Here is a 23219-nt window from a genome sequence, read left to right as displayed (position 1 = left end):
CCCCTTACTTGAAGTTCTTCATAGGAGTGTCTAGAGTTGTGTATCTGCTTTGCTTTGTTGGTTGTAGTACTCTGCTTAGGGACCAGTGTCTTCTGTAGCACGATGTTCTGCATCGTATGGTAGGTTGTTTAGGCTGGTGATAGAGACAGCTCCTGGGAATTGACCGCCCTTTTTAAAAGTTAAAAAAAAAAAAATACAAAACAAAAAAAAAGGTGGTTTTGCATAACACAGCTTTGTACCTAACCAGTGCTGATCCTCTGTTGATGGTTTTCTGCTTGGTTGCGTGTTAAGTGATGCATGCTTTTTCTCATGGAGCTGTTACAATAGTGAACACTTTTGTCAACCCAGATGGAGTATGCCAACATGGTAATTGTGTCAAAACCACATGCTTGTCTAATGGGCTGGCCATTCCCAGCAATATTCTTTTTGGTTGCTGATAAGCAGAAAGGTCTTTACTTAGTATGTTATATAACTGAATGGATTTAATTTAATAATTTTATTTTTTTAAATTTAATTTAATATAATTTATATAGCTAAATAAAAATAATGGATTTTCGGTATTTGTAATTATATTTATGAAAGGTAGTGGAATGAGCATTGCTAGAGTTTGGGAAACCGTAGTTCTGGGTTTGGCTTCTCCCGTCTAGCTTTGTGATCTCAGGCAAATCTCTGGTCTTTCTGAGCCTCAGTTTCCTTGTTGATAAGAGGGAATGAGGATATTAGACTGGATGATTTCACAGCACTCATTCGGTAAATATGTATCAGGTGCCTCTCTGTGCCAGTCTAGATGCGGGTAACGTAGAAAGAGCCTAGCCCTTATGGGGCTTTCATTTTAGTGCGAAGGCTTGCATTCTACTGCAGAAGTTTACATTTTAGTGGGTGATGGAGTTTAAAGGCTTATCCACATTTGAAACTCTTGAGAGTCACAGGCATGATAATTATGGTGAATGGATGTGCTATAATCATGTTTTCTTGATGGTGGTAATTTGTTCAAGAAGCCATTTTATCAACAAAGAAGGTAGTGTTTAGGTTTGAGCTTTTGTTTATCTCTGAAACTATTTTAAGAAGGTACTTATTTACACATAATTATATCCACCCTTATTTTTGAGTATTTACAAAATACGATTTTATAGAATTAGCCAGTTCTCTGTTTTTTTGTTTGTTTGTGTTTTAAGATCTTGTAACTTGCATTTGGAGGGGCAACACTGAACAGCTCTGAGATTCTTAAAACTTAAAAGCGTGAATCCAGTAGTGGTTGAGGAAGACCACTGTATAAGGCTTAATGGTATGGTTTATCTGTGCTCTGTCTCTGTGTTAGCACCTTGTCTTTAATTTCCATTCATCAGCTCAATTGTGATTACATGGCCAAAAATAACCTTCAAGTATGATCTTCTATGTGATGGGAACTCATCTGTAAACTTTTTACTGGGGGAAGGCCAGAGCGAATTATAGTAAATCGCAGAATAGATTCATATTCTGTAGTCATTTCCACAAACTGGTATGAATTTCCTTTGAGGACTGCACCAAAGACCCTGGTTGATCCAATCATTCAAAGAATTCAAAGGTGGAGTTGTGATTACATTATGAAATGCAGGTGAAAACAGGTATGCACAGCTGTGTGGTCCTCCATTCAGTGGCCTTGGATAAGTCACATAACTTTTACTCTTTATTACTTTATCCTACAGGGATAATACCTTCCCTGTAGGATGTTTTAAAGAGCAGAAATTTGTGTGCATGATGTCTGACACAGTAAGTGACAGGTCTTATGATTAAAATAAAAATATTAATGTTTCCAACATAATAGTGGAAACTTGAGTTTTATATCTCATTGCTTCTAAAATATTTTGACCAAAAATCAACTTTACTTAATTGGTCTCCAGGTTATTTGTCATAGCAAAAGTAATTACAGAGCTACCAATTATCTTGATTAGCTTGGACAAGGGTGGGACGTTTTTATTTTAATTTTTACCAGGGCATTGGTTCAACTCTCAAAACGTAATTAGAGAGTATATACTAAAAATCAACTTGGGTCATTGCATGATTAATATAAATAATATTCTCCATTTAAGTGGTACATGGAAAATGGTAGTTTAAAGAAGGAAAAAAGACTTTCTGTGCTATGTAAGAGTCTTACTGGGAGACATGATTCTGAATTTTAAATACCTAATAGTGGTACAGCCACTAGAGAAAAACTGTATCGAGTTTCCTCAGAAAATTAAAAAATTAACTACCATATGATCCAGCAGTTTCTTGGTATTTATCAAAGGAAATGAAAACTCACTAACTCAAAAAGATGTATACACACCATGTTCACTGTAGTATTATTTATTGTAGTCAGCATATAGAAACAACAGCCTAAATTTCCATTTATGGATGAATGGATAAAGAATTGTCTCTCTCTCTCTCTCTCTCTCTCTCTCTCTCTCTCTCTCTCTCTCACACACACACACACACACACACACACACACACACACACACGTATTATTCATCAGTAAACAAGAATGGAATCTTGCTGTTTGCAATAGCATGGATGGATTATGCTAAATTAAATGTTACAGAAAGAAAGACACCTTAAGATCTCTCTTGCATGTGCAATTTAAATAACAACAACAACGAAACCAAGCTCATAGATAAAGAGAACAACCAGTGGTTGCCAGATGCGGGAATGAGAGAAATGGGTGAAATTTGTTTGTTTAGTTTAAATAAATTGAGGGGGGTGGGAAGCCCACTTAGGTTTATGAATAGTAACTGCATTCTATTTACCTGAACGTTCAATTCAGATCTTTGGAGGAGAAAGTTCAGTAATCATATTAGCTTTAGAATGACTTAACAGATCTTGGCTCATGTCTTCCTAAATAAAGGCAATGCCTTAATATTTTGTACATTTTGGTTTACGTTGAGCTAAGATTTCTGTACAAAAATTCCATAAAACATATAGTTTAGTTTTGCTCAATATCACCAGTTTTTGATTTTCAGGAATATTGGTATAATTTTTCTACAATACATCCATGTTGGCTACAGCCTGTCTTATCTGTGATGTTTACTTCAGTTTGACAGAATACGATGTTTAAGTTTGGTGATCTGAGACCAATGCAGATAGTAGTTAAACATTCTACTAACACACCTACACTTTATGCTTTTATACAGCATAGAGGTAGTGAACTAGTATGTGCAAATTTTCAAACGTGGATAGAATTATAAATTAAAATGTTATGGTTACTTAACTATTCTTCCTTTGTAGCATTGCCCTCCATTTATTTCCACTCATCTCCTAGTCTTATTATATAGTTCTCTCACCTCCTGCCTTCTGCCTGACTCTGCAATGTTGAGCAGTGATAAAGTTCTTTTCAGGACCGTCTAAATGCAAAACTACACTTTTTCTCTAGGTGATGGCTGTATGTATCATTTGTGCTTTTAACTATCACCCATACGATGACAACTCCCAAATCCATATCTCTTGTGCATATCCAGTCTCCGTTCAAGACCTGTATGGCAGGTGTTCAGCTAGACAAACTTGTCAGTTGTGATGCATTCAAAACAGAGTTTGTCTCCGTCAGACCCTCTTTTCCTTTGTGCTCCCTGTTTCAGTGGGTGGTTCTACCATCACCCCAGTTTCCATGACCTGAGACTTTTCCTCAACCCTTTCCTCTCTTTGACTTGTTCTATTCATTGTGGACACATCATGTCGTCTATCTCTCTTTACCATTAGATTCATTTCTTGTCCTTTGCCTCACTGCTCCTACCTTAGTGCAGACCATCATCGTCTTGTGTGTGGGTTATTGAACAGCCTTCTGGATGTCTATTTCAATCTTTCATCCTGTACTTTACAAGCCAGGTTGGGCTATTTGAAATGTGGGTATGATTACATTACTCCTCTGTGGAAAGCGCTTATATGACTTCTGACTGCCTTTAAATTAACCTCAAGACCTTTCTTACCAGGATACACAAAACCTTTTATGTCCTGGCTCCTGCTTACTGCTCCTACTTTGTCCCTGCTAATTCGCCTTCCTCCTCATCTCCTATCTCTATAACAAGCTTCCACTTAACTTGTACAGTGTATTACCGTTCAGTACTTGTGGTTTCCTGTAGGAGGAATATTCTCCTGGTTCCACACTTCCGTGTTCCTGGCACATGCTGCCTATCCTGACTCCCTTGCCTGAATGAGGGCTCATCATTTTAAAGAAACTCAAATGTCAACTTTGGTAGAAGGGCTTACCTAGTGACCCTCTTCTCCTAATCTGGGTTAAGTATCTGTCTTGTGTTTTTTAAGCAGTGTGCTTTTCACTTCATCTGTACACCACCTTCTCCCCTCCTTCAGCTTCTTGAAGGCAGTCTTTATTCATGTGCCCAGTACTTGGCACATTGTAGGGGCCCATTAAATATAGTCAGGCTGACTGAATGCTTTCATGCTTGGATATTAGAAGGGAATACCATTTTTAAAAACTTTTTTATTTTTTATTGAGATATCACCCTTTCAAAAACTATATTATTTTTTCATTTTATTTATTTTAGGGCACACACGAGTTGGAGAGGGGCAGAGAGAGAGAGAGAGAGAGAGAGAGAGAGAGAATGAATATCTTAAGCAGGCTTCACATACAGCATGGAGCCCGACGTGGGGCTGGATCCCACAACCCTGGGATCATGACCTGAACCAAAATCAAGAGCCAGATGCTCAACCAACTGAGCTACCTTGGCGCCCTGAGATATCACCCTTTTAAAGCTTACAATGCAATGGTTTTGTGTGTATTCACAAGGCTGTACAACCATCACCACTGTCTAATTCCAGAACATTTTCATTACCCCCAAAGGAAACCCTGTACTCATTAGCAGTTGCTCTCTATTCTATCTTCCAGCCCTTTACAACCACTAATCTACTTCTTCTTTGTGGGTTTGCGTATTCTGGAAATTTCGTAGAAGCAGATCATATACCATGTAGCCTTTTGTATTTTTTTCACTTAGAATAATGTTTTCAAGGTTTGTGTGTGGCAGGATACATTAGCACTTCATTCCTTTTTAGGAGTTAATATTGTACAGACACACCCATCTTGTTTATCCATTCATCAGTTGGTAGAAATTTGAGTTTCTGTTTTCTGACTATTACGGATAAGGCTGTTCTGAAGATTCGTTTACAAGTTTTCCTGTGGACATCTGTTTTCATTTCTCTTGGGTATATATATACACGTAGGAATGGAATCGCTAGGTCCTGTGGTAACTTTAACTTTTGAGAAACTGACAAACGGTTTTCCAAAGTGAATGCACCATTTTACTTTCTTTGCCACCAGGGTTGAGAATTTAAAATTTTCCACATTCTCACTAGTACTTGTTACTCTCTGTCTTTTTGATAAGAGCCATCTTTTAGTGCATATGAAGTGGTATCTGATGGTGGTTTGGGTTTCATTTCCCTAATGACTGATGATGTTGAGCAGCATTTCAAGTGCTTACTGGCCATTTGTATGTTTTCTTTGGAGAAATGTCTACTTAAAATTCTTTGCATTCATTCATTCATTCATTCATTCATTCATTCTTTTATTCATTCATTCATTCATTCTGTTGAATTGTAAGGGTTCTTGATATATTTTGGATACTAGACTCTTATCAGATATATGATTGGCAAAAGAGGGTGAAGAATAGTTTAATAAACAAGTGTAATACTGATACATGCTACAGTATGGTGAACCTTGAAAGCATTATGTCCAGTGAAAATGCCACACTGTGTAATTCCATCTATTTGAAATGTCTAGAATAGGCAAATCCAAATGGATTGAAAGTAATTGCCAGGGGCTGGGGGCGGGGGGAGGGGACAACGGAGACAAAATGTTAATGGGTAGAAAGTTCCTTTTCAGGATGATGAAAATATTCTAGAATTAGATAGTGGTGATGGTTGCACAATCTTGTGAATGTATTCAAAACCATTAACTAAGCAATTTAAATGGGTAAATTTTGTGGTATGTGAATTATATCTCACTAAAGCTTAAAAAAGAGCAAGGTGTGTTTTATTTTTTTGAACTAGTCAAGGTTTGTACTACTTTTGAAGATAGCTGGAAAATTTCCTACTGGCCAGGGTTCCCAGGCCTTTGAACATTGGCAACAAAGGAGAGAGTGTGCTATCTCTGCTCTCTGCCTGTTTTTGTTTGTTTGTTTGTTTTTAATATGTCAGCGGGGGAGCTTTATTTTAAAAAATCCCTCTTTGCTCATGTGAAATTGAGACAAGTAGTTACTTTCACACTTCATTTCAATTTTGTTTTCATTAGTTGTGATAGGGTCAATTGTTAGATGCATTTCCCCTCCCCACCTCTATAATGTCTTCATTTGGTTCAGATTAAGGGCCCCTAGATACTTGTAATTGCATCTATAAGGAAGACTGTTTGCGTTTGGGTGGGACAGAGGGTTAGACTTTTTGATCATAGTTTGAGTACCTTTCTCAGAAAACTAACTTCTGCACTGAAATAATGCTGGTGAATTATGGGGTTTAATTTTGGGACAAAAAAGATACAGTTTTTTTTTTTTTTTCCAGATCTAATTTTCTCACTATTAAGCACTCCACATTTAAAATTCATCTTTATAATACCCATCATTTTGGTTTCACTGTGTGAAATTGCAGTGAAATTTGTCTCCATACTTACTAACAGTATCAGTAACATTGTGTGATAGAATAAGGCATACAAAGTATAGAGAAAAGAAATTTTCCTTAAAAAATGGCGGGGTTTTTTGGGGTAAGTTTTTTATGGCTAGATGAAACTTAATAAAAGTAATCACCTAAGCTCTTCATGATTTTAAGTTCTATCAGTACAGAATCAGTTAATTCCATTGTGATGCTACCTTTGGTTCTTTGATTCTGATAGAGAATTCTAAGAGTAGCAATCTCCATTTTTCTCTTGTGCTTATGAACTGTCTTTCCCTACACATTTTCTCTCTATCATCTCTTTGCCATTTCCCTTCCTACTCTTCTGTACTGTGTTCCTTCCCTCCAAACTAAAACTGAGAGAGTTTGTAAAATAACATTTTGTGGTTTTGTTTTGTTTACAGCATAAGCTGTAACCATGACCACTGAAGTAGGCTCCACTTCTGAAGTGAAGAAAGAACCTGAACAATTAGGAGCAGACACAGATACAACCAAGGAGAAAACGAAAGAAGTAGCAGAAAATCAGCAGAATCAGTCCTCCGATCCAGAGGAGGAAAAAGGTTCCCAGTCATCTCCTACAGCTGAAAGCCAAAGTAGTCCACACCGCCAGAAGAGAGAGAAGGATCCATCGGAGAGCAGGGGAATTTCTCGATTCATACCCCCATGGCTTAAGAAACAAAAGTCCTATACCTTAGTAGTGGCCAAAGATGGAGGAGATAAAAAAGAGCCTACCCAAGCTGTTGCCGAGGAGATTTTAGATAAAGAATCTCTTCCTGAAGGAGAGAGGCAGGCCAAGGGTGATGCCGAAGAAACCGCTCAGAGGAAACAACAGGAGATTAAAGTTGATGTCAAGGAAGAGAAACCAGTGAGCGGTCCTGCGGCACAGGTATGTTTGAGAAGTGTTTGGGAATTAAAGGTTCATGTTCTTTTTTTTTTCCCAAATACGTTTATTTTCGAGGGGGGTGGGAGGAGAGAATCCCAAGCAGGCTCCACACTGTCAGTGCAGAGCCCAGTGTGGGGCAAACTCACAAACTGGGAGATCATGACCCGAGCTAAAGTTGGACATTTAACTGACTGAGCCACCCAGGCGCGCCTAAAGCTTGATGTTCTAGCCACATGACAAAAAGGATTTCTTTTGAGTCATTTCAAGATTTTTTTCTATGCAGATACTACTTGGGCTTATTGTATCTGGAATATGGGTCTTGGAGTGGTCTGCTACAGCCTTCTTTTTACTTCTTTTTTAAAACTTGCCCAAATAATAAGGCAAAAAAGTTGACTCTATATGCAAACTATAAAAAAAAAAAATCCATGTCTCTTACTGTTTAGGTTAAACAGATACTTAGAATCCAACGACCTCTCCTTTAAAAAAAAATTTTTTTTTTTTGGTCTTTATTTTTGAGAGACAGAGTGCGAGCAGGGGAGGAACAGAGAGAGAGGGAGACATAGAATCCGAAGCAGGCTCCAGGCCCTGAGCTGTCAGCACAGAGCCCGACATGGGGCTCGAACTCACGAACTGTGAGATCATGACCTGAGCTGAAGTAGGACGCTTAACCGACTGAGCCACCCGGGCGCCTCCACCTGTCCTTTTTAAATAGTGTGGATTTTTTACCTCTTTGATTTGATGTGTGGGAGTGTTCAGTAAGTAGGAAGAAATAGATTTGTATGTGTGAACATTTTGGTTGCCTGATGAACCTAGGCTTTGCCATACTACGCTATTATAATTTTATTATTTGAGATGGTATTTTAAGTTTTAGTTGCCAGGATGTAGTTTCTTCTACTCATTTAATGCTGAAGTTACCAAACTGGCAAAATGAGAAAATGGAGGAAGGGGGAGGGAGATATGGGGAATATCTTTTCTAGCAAAATTTTGAAGTCTTTTAACATTGTAGGTTGACAGTGTTTATAACAATCACAATTCCTACTGAAGATTTTCCTTCTAATACTTTGTCTTCTGCAAATTGGTTAACTTTAGTATGAACTTAAATTTTTTTGTCAACAGCCTGCTGATGAAGTAAGTAAGGAGAGAGAAGAGAAGGCTAAAGAAATACAGGAAGACAAATCAGAAGAAGCAAAAAGGGAGACCAAGGAAGTGCAGACCAATGAGCTAAAGTCAGAGAAGGCTTCTCAGAAAGCCACCAAGAAGGCCAAAACTGTACAGTGTAAAGTGACCCTCCTAGATGGCACCGAGTACAGCTGTGACCTGGAGGTGAGATGGGGTGCTGGTTGGATAGCTGTCTTGATGTGTAGGGTGAACACAGAAGGCACAGGTTGCCCTCACTTGTGGGCTGGCACAGTGTATATATTTTTGTGTCCCTATAAGCTAGTTTGTCAGTTGTGCTTTAAAAAACAAGAACAGGAGAGGGTCATTTCCATGACAAACAATATTTCCTGACCCTAAGTGCAGGGTGGGGTGGGGTGGGGAGGGTGCGGAATCAGGGCCAATGTTCTGCTAGTTTGTACTAGTCATATGCATTGGCTGGTGTTTGTTTAGGATGGGTATTAAATAGTTTGAATATTACCTTTTTCTGTAAGAGTTTCACTTGAGAAACCAGCTAGGTTGGTATTTCAGAGTCCTGTTAATTTCAGAACTTTGCCCCTAAGTTTTTTTTATCCTGAGTCTAACGACTTAAGATTGAGCTCATTTATTCAGTTTCATTTAATTAAAAAACACTCATGATTTGTAAAGCATATAATTTATTAGCATGGATGTGACCAAAACCAATATAATTAAAACAAAAAAATTTTTTTCATGTTTATTTTAGAGAGAGAGATAGAGACAGAGTATGAATGGGGCAGAGGCAGAGAGAGGGAAACAGAATTCGAAGCAGGCTCCAGGCTCAGAGCTGTCAGCACAGAGCCTGACAAGGGCCTCGAACTCACAAACTGTGAGATCATGACCTGAGCCGAAGTAGGATGCTTAACCTACTGATCCACCCAGGTGCTCCACCAATATAATTTTTTTAAAGCATCTAGTACCTTATAATTCCGTTAGAGCTTGTTACTTTTCATAGCTAAGTTACTTTATTTACAAGAACATGTGCGAATAGCTGATATGTACTGAACAACTGTGTCAAAAGCTTCGAGTGGGCTATTTCACATAACACTTGTAAGAATCTATATGAGGTAGGTATTATTATGGGTGTTCCCATTGTTACAGTGGGGAATGGAAGGCTTGGAGAGTTTAAGTAACTTGCTCAAAGTTTCATGCTAATTAGTGGGTGAGCCAGAATTCCAGACCTGGCAGTTTGACTCTGGACATTGTGAACCTGACCACCAAACTACCCTGTTTGATTTGTTACACGTGGACAAAGCAGTAAGTGGGACCCATTTTGTTCATTTAAAATATGGTCTCTATAGAATAGTCTTTGCTTTGGTCTTCTCACTTATTAAAATTAAAATTTTTCCTAATTCTTCACATTCTTACTAAAAATAGAAGTTACACTTTAACTATAATGGAAGGATTCAGCTTGGTGAAATAGACCTATCTAGTTGAACAGTATCTTATTATATATTTAAACCTGTATTAGAATACGAGGTACGGGGGGTGCAAAGATGAATGATTCATGGTCCTTTATTTTACTTCATCTGTTTTACTCATTTTAGTTATAATTGTTTAGATATTTCATTTATTTCAAGAACAGGAGTGGCAAAAGAGAATTAAAAATCCTTACAGCTTTGAGAGAGAGCTGGGAGGGTTAGAGGGAGACAAACTGTGTCTCAGGTAGGGTGGGTACAGTAAAAAAGATAATACAATGATGCTGTGAACTTGACTCATTTACGTTTGACCCCAGGCTCCTTGTTTCTCCCATGTGTGCTAGAATTTAGGGAGTCTAAAATTTGAGAACCAACTTGATAACTTGTTATGTGACTTTGAACCATTTATTGAAGCTCTCTGGGCCAGACTGAGGTCCGGAAGCTGGCTTCATCTATGGAATATAAGATTGCTTAGGTAATTCAGAAGGTCCTTGCTATCTCTGAAGCTCTTTATATGACCAAACGTCAGGGTTAACCAATGTGCTCTATGGTTTAAATCTATTTCTGTTCTCTATCTTTTAAAGTCACCATGTATGTAAAAAATCTACCAAAATCTAGAAAAGAATTGACAGCTGTATATTCCCCATAAAAATTTTACTCAGATGTTCCTATTATGCCATGCGTTTCAGATTTTTTTTAAGAACCAAAACCTTGCTGAAGTCTCGTTCACATCTCTCTTGCTCAGTACATCTCATTTTACCACGTGTAAATCTACTTTGTTCACTTTCAGCTGCTGTGTAGTTTTCTTTGGATGACTAAACCAGTCTATCCATTCCTGTGCTGAGGCTCAATTTCTTTACGTAGTATAACAGCCTTTGCTTCAGTGATCACAATCCTACACCTTGCCTTGTTTCCTTGTGCGAGAGTTTCTTCAGGGTAGACCATAGTGGAATTGCTCTGTTGGTTGATTGCAGTTTGCTTCCTCTGTTTTCCCAGATCCTGCCAAAGTGATCTCCAAAGCAGTTGTGCCAATTTAAATTCTAGCCAGGGGGTGCCTGGGTGGCTCAGTTGGTTAAGTGTCCAACTTCGGCTCAGATCATGATCTTGCGGTCTGTGAGTTTGAGCCCTGCGTCGGGCTCTGTGCTGACAGCTCAGAGCCTGGAGCCTGTTTCGGATTCTGTGTCTCCCTCTCTTCTCTGACCCTCCCCCGTTCATGCCCTGTCTCTCTCTGTCTCAAAAATAAATAAATGTTAAAAAGAATTAAAAATAAATTCCAGCTAGTAAGCCCTGAATTGAATTTTTCCACATTGTCTCTACTTGTTCGTGATGATTTGACATTCATTTCATATTTTTTAATCTAGGGTTTTTGCATATATTTTATTTCCTTTTATCAGCTTTGTGAAATTTTATTAACCAGGTTACATACCAGCCTCATAAAGTTGCTTCCCTTTTAATATTCTCTGGAAAAGTTTAGATAAATTAGGCGTTATCTGTTCTTGGGAGATCTGGTAAAACTTGCCTTTAAAACTGTCTTGGCCTGGTGAAAAGAGTAGGGTTGGAGAATGGGTTTGTTTTTTTGTTCTTTTGTTTTGTTTTTTGAATCACTGATTCAGTTTCCTTATACTAACAGCTTGTTTCTGTTTTTTCTTGAGTTAGTTGTAGTAATTCATACTTTCGGAGGCAACTCTCCATGTAATCTAATTTGACAAATCTATTGGCATGACGTTTGTCATAGTATTCTCGTCGTGTGCACTTGATTTTCATTCCGTTTTCGTTTCTACAGTTACTTGCCTTTTCTCCCCACCTCATTCTTCCTATAGAGCTAACCATTTTAATTTTTTTTCAAAGAAACAACTTGGTTTTGTTGTTTCTATGTTACTTTTTTTGTAACATTTTTTCCCTTTTGCTCTTTAGTTTTTCTTTTGTGATTACCCTGTTTTTCTTCTGATTTCTTGAGTTGAGTATCAAATAAATATATGCTTTCGTGGCTCTAGATTTCCCTTCAAGTATTTCTTGTTGAGTCCACAAGTTTTGAGTATAGGGCTTTTCATTGCCGTTCAGTTCTTAATATTTTGGTGTCCTTTTAAATGGGTCATTTTTGACCACTGAAACTTTTTTAAGTGTGTTTTTGAATTTCCAGAGCATGTGTGTGTTGTGAATATATGTGTGCATGTCTTGTGGGATCTGTTACATTTGTTAAGACTTATTTTGCAAGCTAATCTATAGTCAGTTTTCATAATAGTTCTTTTTGAGTTTGGAAAAGTGTATTGTCTCCTTGTTGGCACAGGTGTTCAGATCTGTCCTTTGGATCAGTTTTATTAGTTATGTGGCTCATATTGTTTATGTCTCTGTTAATTGTTTAACTGCTTCGTTTATCAACTAATATGAGGGGTGTGTTGAGATCTCTCCCTGTAATTGTTGATTTGATAATTTCTCTTCATATTTCTGTAAGTTTATGCTTTATAAAATTTGAGGCTAGATTATTATATGGCAGCATGTGCAAAATTATATATTCTTGGAATTTTGTCCCCCTTTTTACCATCATACAGTACCTTAAAATTTATTTTGACATTAATATTGCTGTACTGGCTTTATTTTGGTTAGGATTTGCCTGGACTATCTTTTCTCATTTCTTTGTTTTTAGACATTGTGTTTTGTTTTTTGTTTTGTTTTTTGAGGAGGTGTTTTTTAATCCCATTTGCGAATTCTGTCTTTTAACTGGTGAGTTTATGCTAGCTGTTTTGTATGATCTGTGTGGTCATATCCTGTCATCTAATTTTGGGTTGTCTGGTATTTTTCTTTGTTTCTTGATGCTCTTTTAGGAATGATATTTAAGTGTTTTATAGACACACGTAATGAAGTCTAGTATTAATCACTGTGCCTGCCCCCTTTATTCCCATCTGTTTAGCACTCATTTGTTGTCAGATCTCATTTTGGAATGGTACAAAATAACATTCTTATCTGTATGGCTATTCCCTCTTCTGGGACTTTGCTACTCACGGGGAATGAAGTCCTGTTGCTTGAAGCAGAGTTGAGAAAGAATGCAAAGTTAAATGCAGCAAAGTTTGCGATTACCAAAGTTTAATTCACTTTGACTTCAATTGGTTGCAAAAGCATAGGAGTCTTTTATTTTTATGACTATATTAATGTACAGATAGATTGGCTTTTCAGTTAATAAATGATTACTTCATATATCATTAAAAATGAACTTTTGAGGACAATAGATAAATTTGAAATGTGTAGCATATATGTGTTGAACAAACTGTTTTCTCCTTTCAGGTACAAAGCAGAATGAAATCAGAGGAGGCTATTGTGATGTGATCCCATAGCAGGTTTTAATGTACCAGCAGATCACTAGAATTCTGTCTAGGCAGTGACTTCTATTTGACCACAGGCCATAATTCACCATTTTCGTAATAGTTCTTATAACCACGTAAATGTTATAGGTTGTATTACCTATCTTGGCTAACTCTCTTTTATTCAGTTGTTCTTCCCATTTCGGTTCTCTGGTTGCTTGCCTAGTGTCATTAGTATGGGTCTGATACTCATCAGACCTGCTGTTATTTCCTCTTTGGGAGCAGAGCCCAGAGGACAACCGTCACATGATTTGAGTGCTCTCATGTTTCCCGTTCCAGCATTGACCTTAGACAGATTGGGTGATGTGCTGATGCTGCTTATCTGGAGTTGTGTAGCTCTGTACCGGAAATCGGTGTCTAAGGACTACTTGGGGAAGTGTGTTGTGGGAAACCATAGCTATTCACGTACTTGCAAGCACTCAAGGAAGATAAATACAATGTGGGAAATAAATACTTTCACTTTATTTAGTTTGGGAGATTAGATTTGTTTCCATCTGTTGACTGTCATTAAAGATGATGTCTGTCATGACTTTTTACATGCCCCTTGTTTTTGTTTTGTATGTCCATGTGTCTAATTTTCAACTTGAACTTTAGATGATAGCATTCCCACTGAAGAGAGCCTGAATGTCTTCGCTTTAGGGCACCAGCAACAGTAGAAGGAAGCATGACCTTTTCAGGGCTCTGGAGAAGTTGGAATGACCTAGCTTATAGAGACCTTACAGGGTAAGATGATGTTCTAGAAGGCGTTCACATGCCAGGATGAGAAGATTAAAACTGATCTGTAGAGCAAAATGAGCTGGCAGAGGTTGTAAAGTCATTGGGATATAGGACCTAGCAAGAATGCTATTTAGATTTCAGAACATAGTAGGTAGCTGTGTGGCTGCAATAGTTTAGGGGGAACTTTTTATTCACTACAGTTTTAAAGAGGCACATCAGTGGTTTTTATAGAAATGATTTCATCAGTGTGATTAGAGCACTGGGAAAGGTTTCCCGTTTGTGCCTGTCGGTACCTTTAGTCAAAAAAAGCACCCTTTTTAAGCCATTTCATACAAATGTTACTGTATTACCTGAATAATTTTTCTTAAAGATAATTCTTGGAGATATTGTTTGTTTGGTGTCCTAACATGAACTGTTCCTCAGATTACTTCCTTAAAATAGATAGAAAGATCTCCATATGTCCATCTCTGTCCCTGTATTCCTTGTTCTGTTCATTTTATGGCCTCTTGTTTCCACATTTTTTCCTCCTGTGTGCCATCCGGGACCATTCTTTCTTGAACCTCAGGAATTAAATGAATAGATGCTCAGGGAGCCAAGGCAACACCGTTTGCAAAAACTAATTATTGTCTTTGGAGTCCGCATTCTTTTGGGGAAAGTGAATATATACTGTTAATAAGCGGATAAAAATGCCTCACACATAATATTTGTGAGCATAAATATTGGATAAGAGGGAAGTTTTAGAGAATGATTGTAGTTAACTGAAAAAAAAAATAATATAGAAGTGGCTTGACTTTAATTAATGTTATTTTTGGCTTATGTAACAATAGGCTTATTGCTAAATCATGCATTAATTTTGACCCAAGGCCTAGTCTGTCTGTGTGCATTTGTTCCAAATCTTTGTGTGAGGTATTTTTTCATTGTATTTAGTGAAAATTACACTTTCATTTTATAGTAATCATTATAAAATTTTACTATCAATTGGTAATAAAGGATCTCAAGTATTTTTTTGAAAACTTGGAGGATTATATTTTTTAATAAAACACTATAATTTCTATTCTTCGGTACGTCTGTTTTTATCTTATTGGGATATTTAATGGTATGTGACAAGCTCCTTTGGTACCAGAATTTGAATGGGAAGAATTTTAGGGAGTCTCCTGGACTGTGCATGATTGTTGCAGAGAATCAGCTATATGACTCATGTGACAATTGCCATTCGTCATTTATACTCCATGTGTGAAAACACCGGGGCGCTCTCCTCTAAGAAAAAAATACAGTAAGGCTTAGTTGAAGTTGTGGATATAAAGTCAAGAGACCTATGTTTCCTTTTCTTTTGACTCTGGATGTCTTGGGGCAGTCACTTCCTCTTTTTTCTTCTGTTCTCAGATAGCAAAGTAAGAATGAAAATACTTGCTTCCTCTGTTTCTCTGATTGAGCTAGTTTTACTACAGCTGATAAGTCTGTACATATTTTTTTAAGTCTGAAAATAAATGTGAGAGTCCCTGCAAGACTTTGGGAGCAAGAGTGAATGTGCATTCTGGGTTAGAGTTGCTCACATTTTCCTCTGGCATCTGAAAGTTGTTCCCACGTGTTGATTTAGTCTGAGAATCGAGGGCATTGTTTCTGCCCACACACAAATGCCAGTACCATTTTTTCCTTAGTGCTATGAATAAGGCGATCAGAATGTAGGCTCTTTTCGTCAATGTTCTGATGATAGAAGTATTTATCGGAAAGTAGAATGTGTCAAGGTCGTCTTGTCTTTTGTAGAGTACTGGTCTCAGAAATCCAATTTGATTATCATTGCTTTTGAGTGTTATTTATTTACTTGACTGCTTGTTCTGCTTTCACTCTTCAAGGTGGTTCTTTCAGACCTCTAGCACTGACCCTTCACTAGGTTTATTAGTTTAAAAACAACAACAACAACAACAAAAACGTTTATTTTTGGGGGGAGGAGGGCATATAGGCAGGGTGGAGGGGGAGAGAATCCCAAGCAGACTTCATGTGGTCAGCGTGGAGCCCAATGTGGGGCTTGATCCCAAGAACCATGAGATCATGCATGACCTGAGCCAAAATCACAAGCTGGATTCTCAACCCACTGAGTTACCCAGGGTGCCCCATTAAATAGTTTTAACCATCTGCATGTCTCTGGAGGATCTAGAAGTTGTGGCCTTACATACGCTCCCATTAAAGTGTTAGATTTAAATATGGATTAGGAACTCAGAACTGTTTATTTTTAATTTATTTTTAATTTTTTTTTTTTTTTAATGTTTATATTTGAGAGAGAGAGACAGAGTGTGAGTGAGGGAAGGGCAGAGAGAGGGAGACACAGAATCCAAAGCAGGCTCCAGGGTCTGAGCTGTCAGCACAGAACCCAACGTGGGGGCTCAAACCTACAAGCTGTGAGATTGTGACCTGATGAGCTGAAGTCAGACGCTTAACCGACTGAGCCACCCCGGCGCCCCAGGAGCTGGGAACTATTTAATTGGCACATACTATGTACAACATAAAATCCTAACAACATGGGTCCAGGTGAAGGTCTCTGTCTGTCCAGTTATACCTTTAGTTTAAAAAAGGAGTTAATTAAGTTGATAATTCTGTTCAGTAACTTGTATCTACTAAGTGGGAAGAGTGTGAGTGGTTAGTTTGGTTCAACTTGAAGACAGCAGGGATTCACAGGAGCAGGGCAGAACATGGCCTTTTCAAGTCACTTGTTAGCCGGGCGTTCAGGACTCTCTTAAGGAATGACCTCAGACTGTCTTTTGATCGCTATCTACTGGATTTTTGAAGTTTTTCCTCTGCCAGCCTAATTGTTCTTCCATTTAGGCACATCCTAAATTATCTTCTCTTCCTTCAAGTTTCTTATCAGACCATCTCTGCATTTTGATTTCTTCCCTAGCCACACAATTCCTCCCCATTGTTTAACGTCCAGCTCACATTCAGCTTTTAGAATGTTTTCTTTCTTCCTCTGAACTTGTTTGCACCATTAATTTGGCAATTAATCATGCCCTCGGCCTTCTGAAAGAATTACTTGTATTGTGTTGAAAAAGTGCTAAACTCTTGTATTGTTGTTTGACTTTTCTCCTATTGTTTCTTCACCTGGAAAAAGGTGTTGGTTCCTTGAGAAAAGGGACTTTCTTTCTCCCCATAGGGCCTTAACACAGGACTTTGTGCCCTACTCATAGAAAGTAATTGTTGGTTTATTTTTCTCTACTTTCTTGTGTATGTATAAAATTTTCGTCCTTATCTAAGCTAAATGATTGCATTTGCTTATTTCTGTTCCTAATTCTCTCCACCCTCTCCAATTAAAAAAGAAAGATTTGCATGTATACGTAAATATGTGTATTTCCCCACCCCTTATTGCTACTTCTGTCTACCACCGCCCTGCTATCTATCTATCTGTCTATTTTAATATGAAATTTATTGTCAAATTGGTTTCCGTACAACACCCAGTACTCATCCCAACAGGTGCTCTCCTCAATGCCCATCACCCACTTCCCCCCCGACCCCCACCCCATCAGCCCTCAGTTTATTCTCAGTATTTAAGAGTCTCTTATGGTTTGCCTCCTTCCCTCTCTGTAACTTTTTTTTTAAACTTTTTTTTCCCCACCCTGCTTTTTAAATACTTAGAAACAGCAGGCTAAGTTCTTGTAGAAGCGCTTCAAGAGCTTAACTGAATGAAAACAATGAAATTCCTACAAAAGGCAGTCAAACTGCTAGGCAGGAGCCCCTAGACATGGGTATGATGTGGTCCTGGCCCTTTAGGAGCTCAGGGCCCTGTAGGGGAAAGTGGATTCCCAGGGCATAAGACTTCTTTCACTTAAATGGGCGGTTGCTTGGTGGCTGAGTGTAGGCTGGGCTGGAAGAGAATATAATTAATACCTTATTCCCTGCCTCTTTTCAATAGCGCTCCTCCTGAGCACATTAAAAAAGGATATGGTTTTCATTTCTAGGCGGTCAAGAGTGCTACCACATGCTTTATCCTTTTTGTGATCCTCATTTTTGGTTTCAAAATCTGGGGCTCGCCCTTGCATCAGTGGTATTTTGAAAGCATTAAATGTGACACTTAAATGTAACTTGTCACTGTGAGTAAGCATCTTGACATAATTTTGAGGGCAGCATCCATCTCTTCCTGGCCCTTTCTCACACATGCTGCCAGGCAAGCTCACTCCTTGATAATCGACTGCTTCATACCATTTAATAAGTTTTCACTCTAGCCTGGAGGGTGGTGGCAGAACAGGCACTGGGTCCTTGAATATTTTTCTGTTTTGAGTGAAAATTATTTGAAGGTTGAGGAAGGTTAGAAATGGCACGAAGCTCATCGTCAGAGTAAGGTTTGTACTTGAAAATCGGTTCAGCTGCATTTTTCTCATGCACCAGAATATATGTAGGCATTAAAAAATTTTAGCTCCTTGACAGAATTCATCAGATGAAGAGACATAATCTTATTTCTCTCAGCCAATAAAAAACTCCATAAAATGTCTCTTGTTAAACACACAATTCAGAAAACCTCTTGTTCTTGTTACTGTTTTATTTTTTAGTCGCCGCTCTCCCTTCTGAAGAAATTAAAGATAATGTAACCGATAGTTTTATTTCTCTACTGTAGAAATTTTGCTAAATATTCTCCTCCCTGATCCTATCTCCCTGTTCCCCTTCTCCACAAGATTGGTGATGTGTGCAGGAGCCTGAAGGGGACCTGAGTTTGAGAATCCTTCCTTCCCTGTGTATGTTCATTTCACAAATGTTGGGGCCACTCATTTCATCCTGTCCCTCCCACAGCAGGATTCATATTCTGTGGCCCAGTAAAAACAGAATTTATCATTAGTATTTTTTAGATTAAAAAAATTTTTTAACGTTTATTTTTGAGACTGAGAGAGAGCATGAATGGGGGAGGTTCAGAGAGAGGAGGAGATACAGAATCTGAAACAGGCTCCAGGCTCTGAGCTGTCAGCACAGAGCCCGACGCGGGGCTCCAGCCCACAGACCACGAGATCATGACCTGAGCCGAAGCTGGTCGCTTACCCGACCGAGCCACCCAGGCTCCCCTCGTGAATATTTAAAGTACTGTAATATAGTATGCTAGCATATGGATCTTAAAAGGGATTGAATGCAATAGAACATAATAAAATCTGATGTACAGAAAGCACTGGATTAACCCAGAAAAAAATTTCTTCAAGGTGGCTGGATGATGCAGGCATTGATATAGGATCTGTCAGATTGCTGTTTTCATACTTTGTTTTGTTATGTTCTGCAACAGTCACACATGGGCTCTGATAGAAAAGTTATGAGGAATATTACTTTTAACTTTTTTTTTTTTTTTTTTAACTCTTATAGCACCTTCAGACAAAAGCTTCATTCTGCCTGTTAACTGCATCTCATACCTGTGTGTCCTGTGTGGAGTATGCCATTTTAACCCGTCCGAGTCTGATTTTTGTTCATCCCCTGGTCATTTATGTAGAGAGGAAAATTAATCTGGGCCTTAGGATGTTATATTTATTGATCTCTTTTCATACTTCTGGTAACAGCAGTTTAAAGTGAATCAAGTGAGAATGCTAAGCTGTTCTGTAGCACAGAAAGCCTGTATGAATCAAATGTCAAAATTCATTCTAAGCAAATACTTTGCAGAGAATGTGCTAGCCTGCAGAAGTTGATGCTTCTGGTTTTCGAAATCAGTCTTAATGGAAATGGTACTTAGCAATATTCAAAAGAAGATACTTTAAAAAAGATTTGGTTCGCTCATCTGGCTAGAAGTCTGATACCAGCCTCTCTAACCGTTTTAGTCACTTTTAAAGAGATTATACTTTTTTCATCCATTTATGCCAGGTTCCACTCTTCACAGTGAGTAATAGAAAACGTTAGACAAAAGGAAGTTATATTTTCATTTCTTAGGTATTATTTACTTTTTTAAACTTTTTAAAAAAAATTTGTTTTGAGAGAGTAGATGGATGTGTGCACTCTCAAGCAGGGGAGAGGCAGAGAGAGAGAGAGAGAGGGAGAGAATCCCAAGCAGGCTCCGCACCATCAGCACAGACCCCCACGTGGGGCTTGATTCCACCAACTGCGAGATCATGACCTGAACCAAAATCAAGAGCCAGACACTTAACTGATGGAGTCACCCAGGCACCCCTCTTAGGAATTATTTTAATGACTGGGTTGCTGAGTTCCCTTAGTGATGGTATGTAATTTTTGAGAAAAATAGGAAGTTTAAGAAAGTCATATTTGCATAGTCTTTTACAAATTTGGTTTCAAAACTGTATTCATTTAAATATAGCTTGTGTGTTCAGAAATAATTCTTGTCCTCAAATATCGATTTGGTTCCTGCTCTTGCTGGGAAGATAAAAAGAAAACTATTTTATTTTTCCTCTACAACTGCTTATAAATTTTACTTTCCAGGATAAACTTCACATATGAAACAAGAGTAGGATATGAATGTCATTGATGAAGTACCGTTTATGGGTTAGAGACCACGGAAGTACCACGTTCTCATGGGCTGGAATTGTCAGCTCTTCATTGGGAGAAAGGGGCTCCTGGATTTAAGTGTCTGTTTAGGAAAACTCAGCAATACCTGGCCCATTACATTTTCTATTTAAAAACGGTTAAATAGGAATATCCAAGCAGAAAATAAGGGGTTACGAAAAAAAGATTTGCATGCCTCCTTCCTCCTTGGTCAAGGATAGCATGATAACATGGAAACCTTTGTTAGGAGCAAGCCAGCGTTGCTAGGTTTGACCCAGGCTTTTCTTGGCAGAGTGGAGGTAGGTCAAAGGAAATGAAAAGATGGAGACGCTATTTACTTAAAATATGTTATGTTGGTTTTGATAATTAATAGGTTTAATTCATTTCTTATTCCTTTGATATGGGTCATTATCTCTTTGTATAAAGTGTGTGATTTTGTCCACTGCACATTTCTCGACCAAGCCTTGGTGATACTCTGGAGGAATAGTCCCATCTCTTATGACTCGCTTGTCGGAGCAGAGGGCAAAGGCTGTGTTCCCGTGTTCAGGCTGGGTTTGAGACTCCTTTCCAGTAGTAAGGATCTGTTCTGGATGTAGTGATTAGGACAAGTGTCCAGAGTTAACATTTCCATAAAGTTTGTTTTGTTTTGTTTTTGAGTGAGAGTGAGCAGGGGAGGTGCGGAGGGAGAAGGAGAGAGAGAATCTCAAGTAGGCTCCATGCTCAGTGCAGGCTCCTGACGTGGGGCTCGATCCTATGACCCTGGGATCATGACCTGAGCTGAAATCAAGAGTTGGACACTCAACCTACTGAACCGCTCAGGTGCCTCGTTTTTATAAAGCTTTTTAATTTATAGAATATTATCTCATTTATCCCCACAGAAATTGATGGAGGGAGGGTGGCTGTTAATAGACAAAACTCTACATTGGTACCGTACTTCTCACATTTAAAGTGCACTTCAGCTCAACTTTGTAATGTTTTGAAATCTGGGTGTATCTCACAACATAGGTGAAAAGAAACTCCATTACTGTTTTCCCCCTACCCCACTCTCTTGCTCAGTGTTTCATAACTTTGTAGAGATAATGATAATACTTGAAGTTTGCAGAGTAAGATCACAGTGCTGGTGGAGACCAGTAGGATGCCCAGGGTTTGGTGTGTGTATGGGGGGTGAGGGGATGGGGAGGTTCAGTAGGATAGGACTTGGGAGATCATTGTGCAGAGTCTGGTTATCTGCTTTAGGCACACATTAATTCTTTTTTTTTTTTTTTTTTTTTTTTAATTTTTCTTTAACATTTATTTATTTTTGAGAGAGACAGTGCAAACTGGGGAGGGGGAGACACAGAATCTGAAGAGCTGTCAGCCCAGAGCGTGATGCGGGACTCAAACTCACAGACCGTGAGATTATGACCTGAGCCGAAGTTGGCCACCTGACTGACTGAGCCACCCAGACATCCCGGCACACATATATTCTTTATTCACCGTGCCCAAGTCAGTCAGGGAGAAGAAAACTGGCCCTTGCTGATCAGTCCTATGAACAGTCATTAGAATGCTAGGGAATGATTTATAGGGAGAGATAACTACCAGGAAGAATGAAATGTATATGTTAATTGGTCAACTAATTCCTTTCTTCATAGTTAGGAAGTCCTTGAATGATGCCAGGTGATAATCATAAGGTATCTTTGTGAACATGAAATTCAGAGCAAGAGGTATTACATCAACAGAGTAACTGGTGTCTTCAACCCACTGTGGAGGGTGAATATATCTGCCAAGATCCAGAATAATTGTGCTTTTAGGCCAGGTGCCTCCTTCCAAGTGACACCGATAAATTCTCACTTTTTGTTATTCCCACTGTTCCCCCTCCAAAAAGCCCATTTGGGGCTATAGACTGGGATTAGACACACACACACACACACACACACACACACACACACACACTCTCTCTCTCTCTCTCTCTCTCTCTCTCTCTCTCTCTCTCTCTCTCTTTCTGTATTTCCTTAGTGTTTTAGACCTGCATTCCTAGGTCTTCTGCAGTCAGAACATTCATCCTCAGGTGTATTGATTTTACTTAGGTTTTCCAGTAAATGTTATACTGTCTCCAAATTCTGTTAGAAACTGTACCGTGGGCTTCAGTACTTATCATTGGTATATTGTTCACCTCATAGGCTTGGGTGGGAGTTAAAGTTGGGAACGAGAATGATTGACCTGAAACTTATTTGCCAGGTAAAAATATTGTTTCTGTTGGAAAAGATTCTGAATTTCAAGTAGATGTCACATGTCACTTTGCATTTTAGGGAAGAAATAATACAGGACGGCTTGGAGTTGGCCATCTGGGTATTCAAAATACCTAGTGCAGAAGAGGCTTTATAAAGGAAGCTTCCAGTGTATGAACAGGTTATACATTGCCATACAACAGCAAATGAGTTATTTAGAACGTATGTTTTCCTGTTGAGACAGTGCACAGGTGATTAGATTGCCAGGTTGATTGTGAAAGAATTTCTACCTCACTTTAACTCAGGCCAAAACTTAAAATCTTTTCTTTTTCTCAGATTATTTTCCTATTTTTTTGGTACTTTTCTCCCTTAGATTTCCTTGTTCCTACCTCC

The 23219-nt window shown here is 38.5% G+C and overlaps 1 protein-coding gene across 23 annotated transcripts in view; it reads left to right on the top strand.

The window, feature by feature from the left end:
• EPB41L2 (erythrocyte membrane protein band 4.1 like 2) overlaps positions 1–23219 on the top strand; it is a 220544-nt gene that overhangs the window by 95215 nt on the left and 102110 nt on the right. For all 23 annotated transcript variants that reach the window (XM_060616654.3, XM_060616652.3, XM_078447318.2 and 20 more), the window contains 2 exons: positions 7027–7508; positions 8622–8828. In XM_060616654.3, coding sequence (XP_060472637.1) covers positions 7041–7508; positions 8622–8828 — 675 coding nt within the window. In that variant the 5' untranslated portion in view covers positions 7027–7040. The remainder of the gene's footprint in view (positions 1–7026; positions 7509–8621; positions 8829–23219) is intronic.

Source organism: Panthera onca, chromosome B2, assembly GCF_046562875.1.
Source record: "Panthera onca isolate mPanOnc1 chromosome B2, mPanOnc1 haplotype 2, whole genome shotgun sequence".
Taxonomy (NCBI): Eukaryota; Metazoa; Chordata; class Mammalia; order Carnivora; family Felidae; genus Panthera; species Panthera onca.
This window is presented reverse-complemented; position numbering and strand designations above follow the sequence as displayed.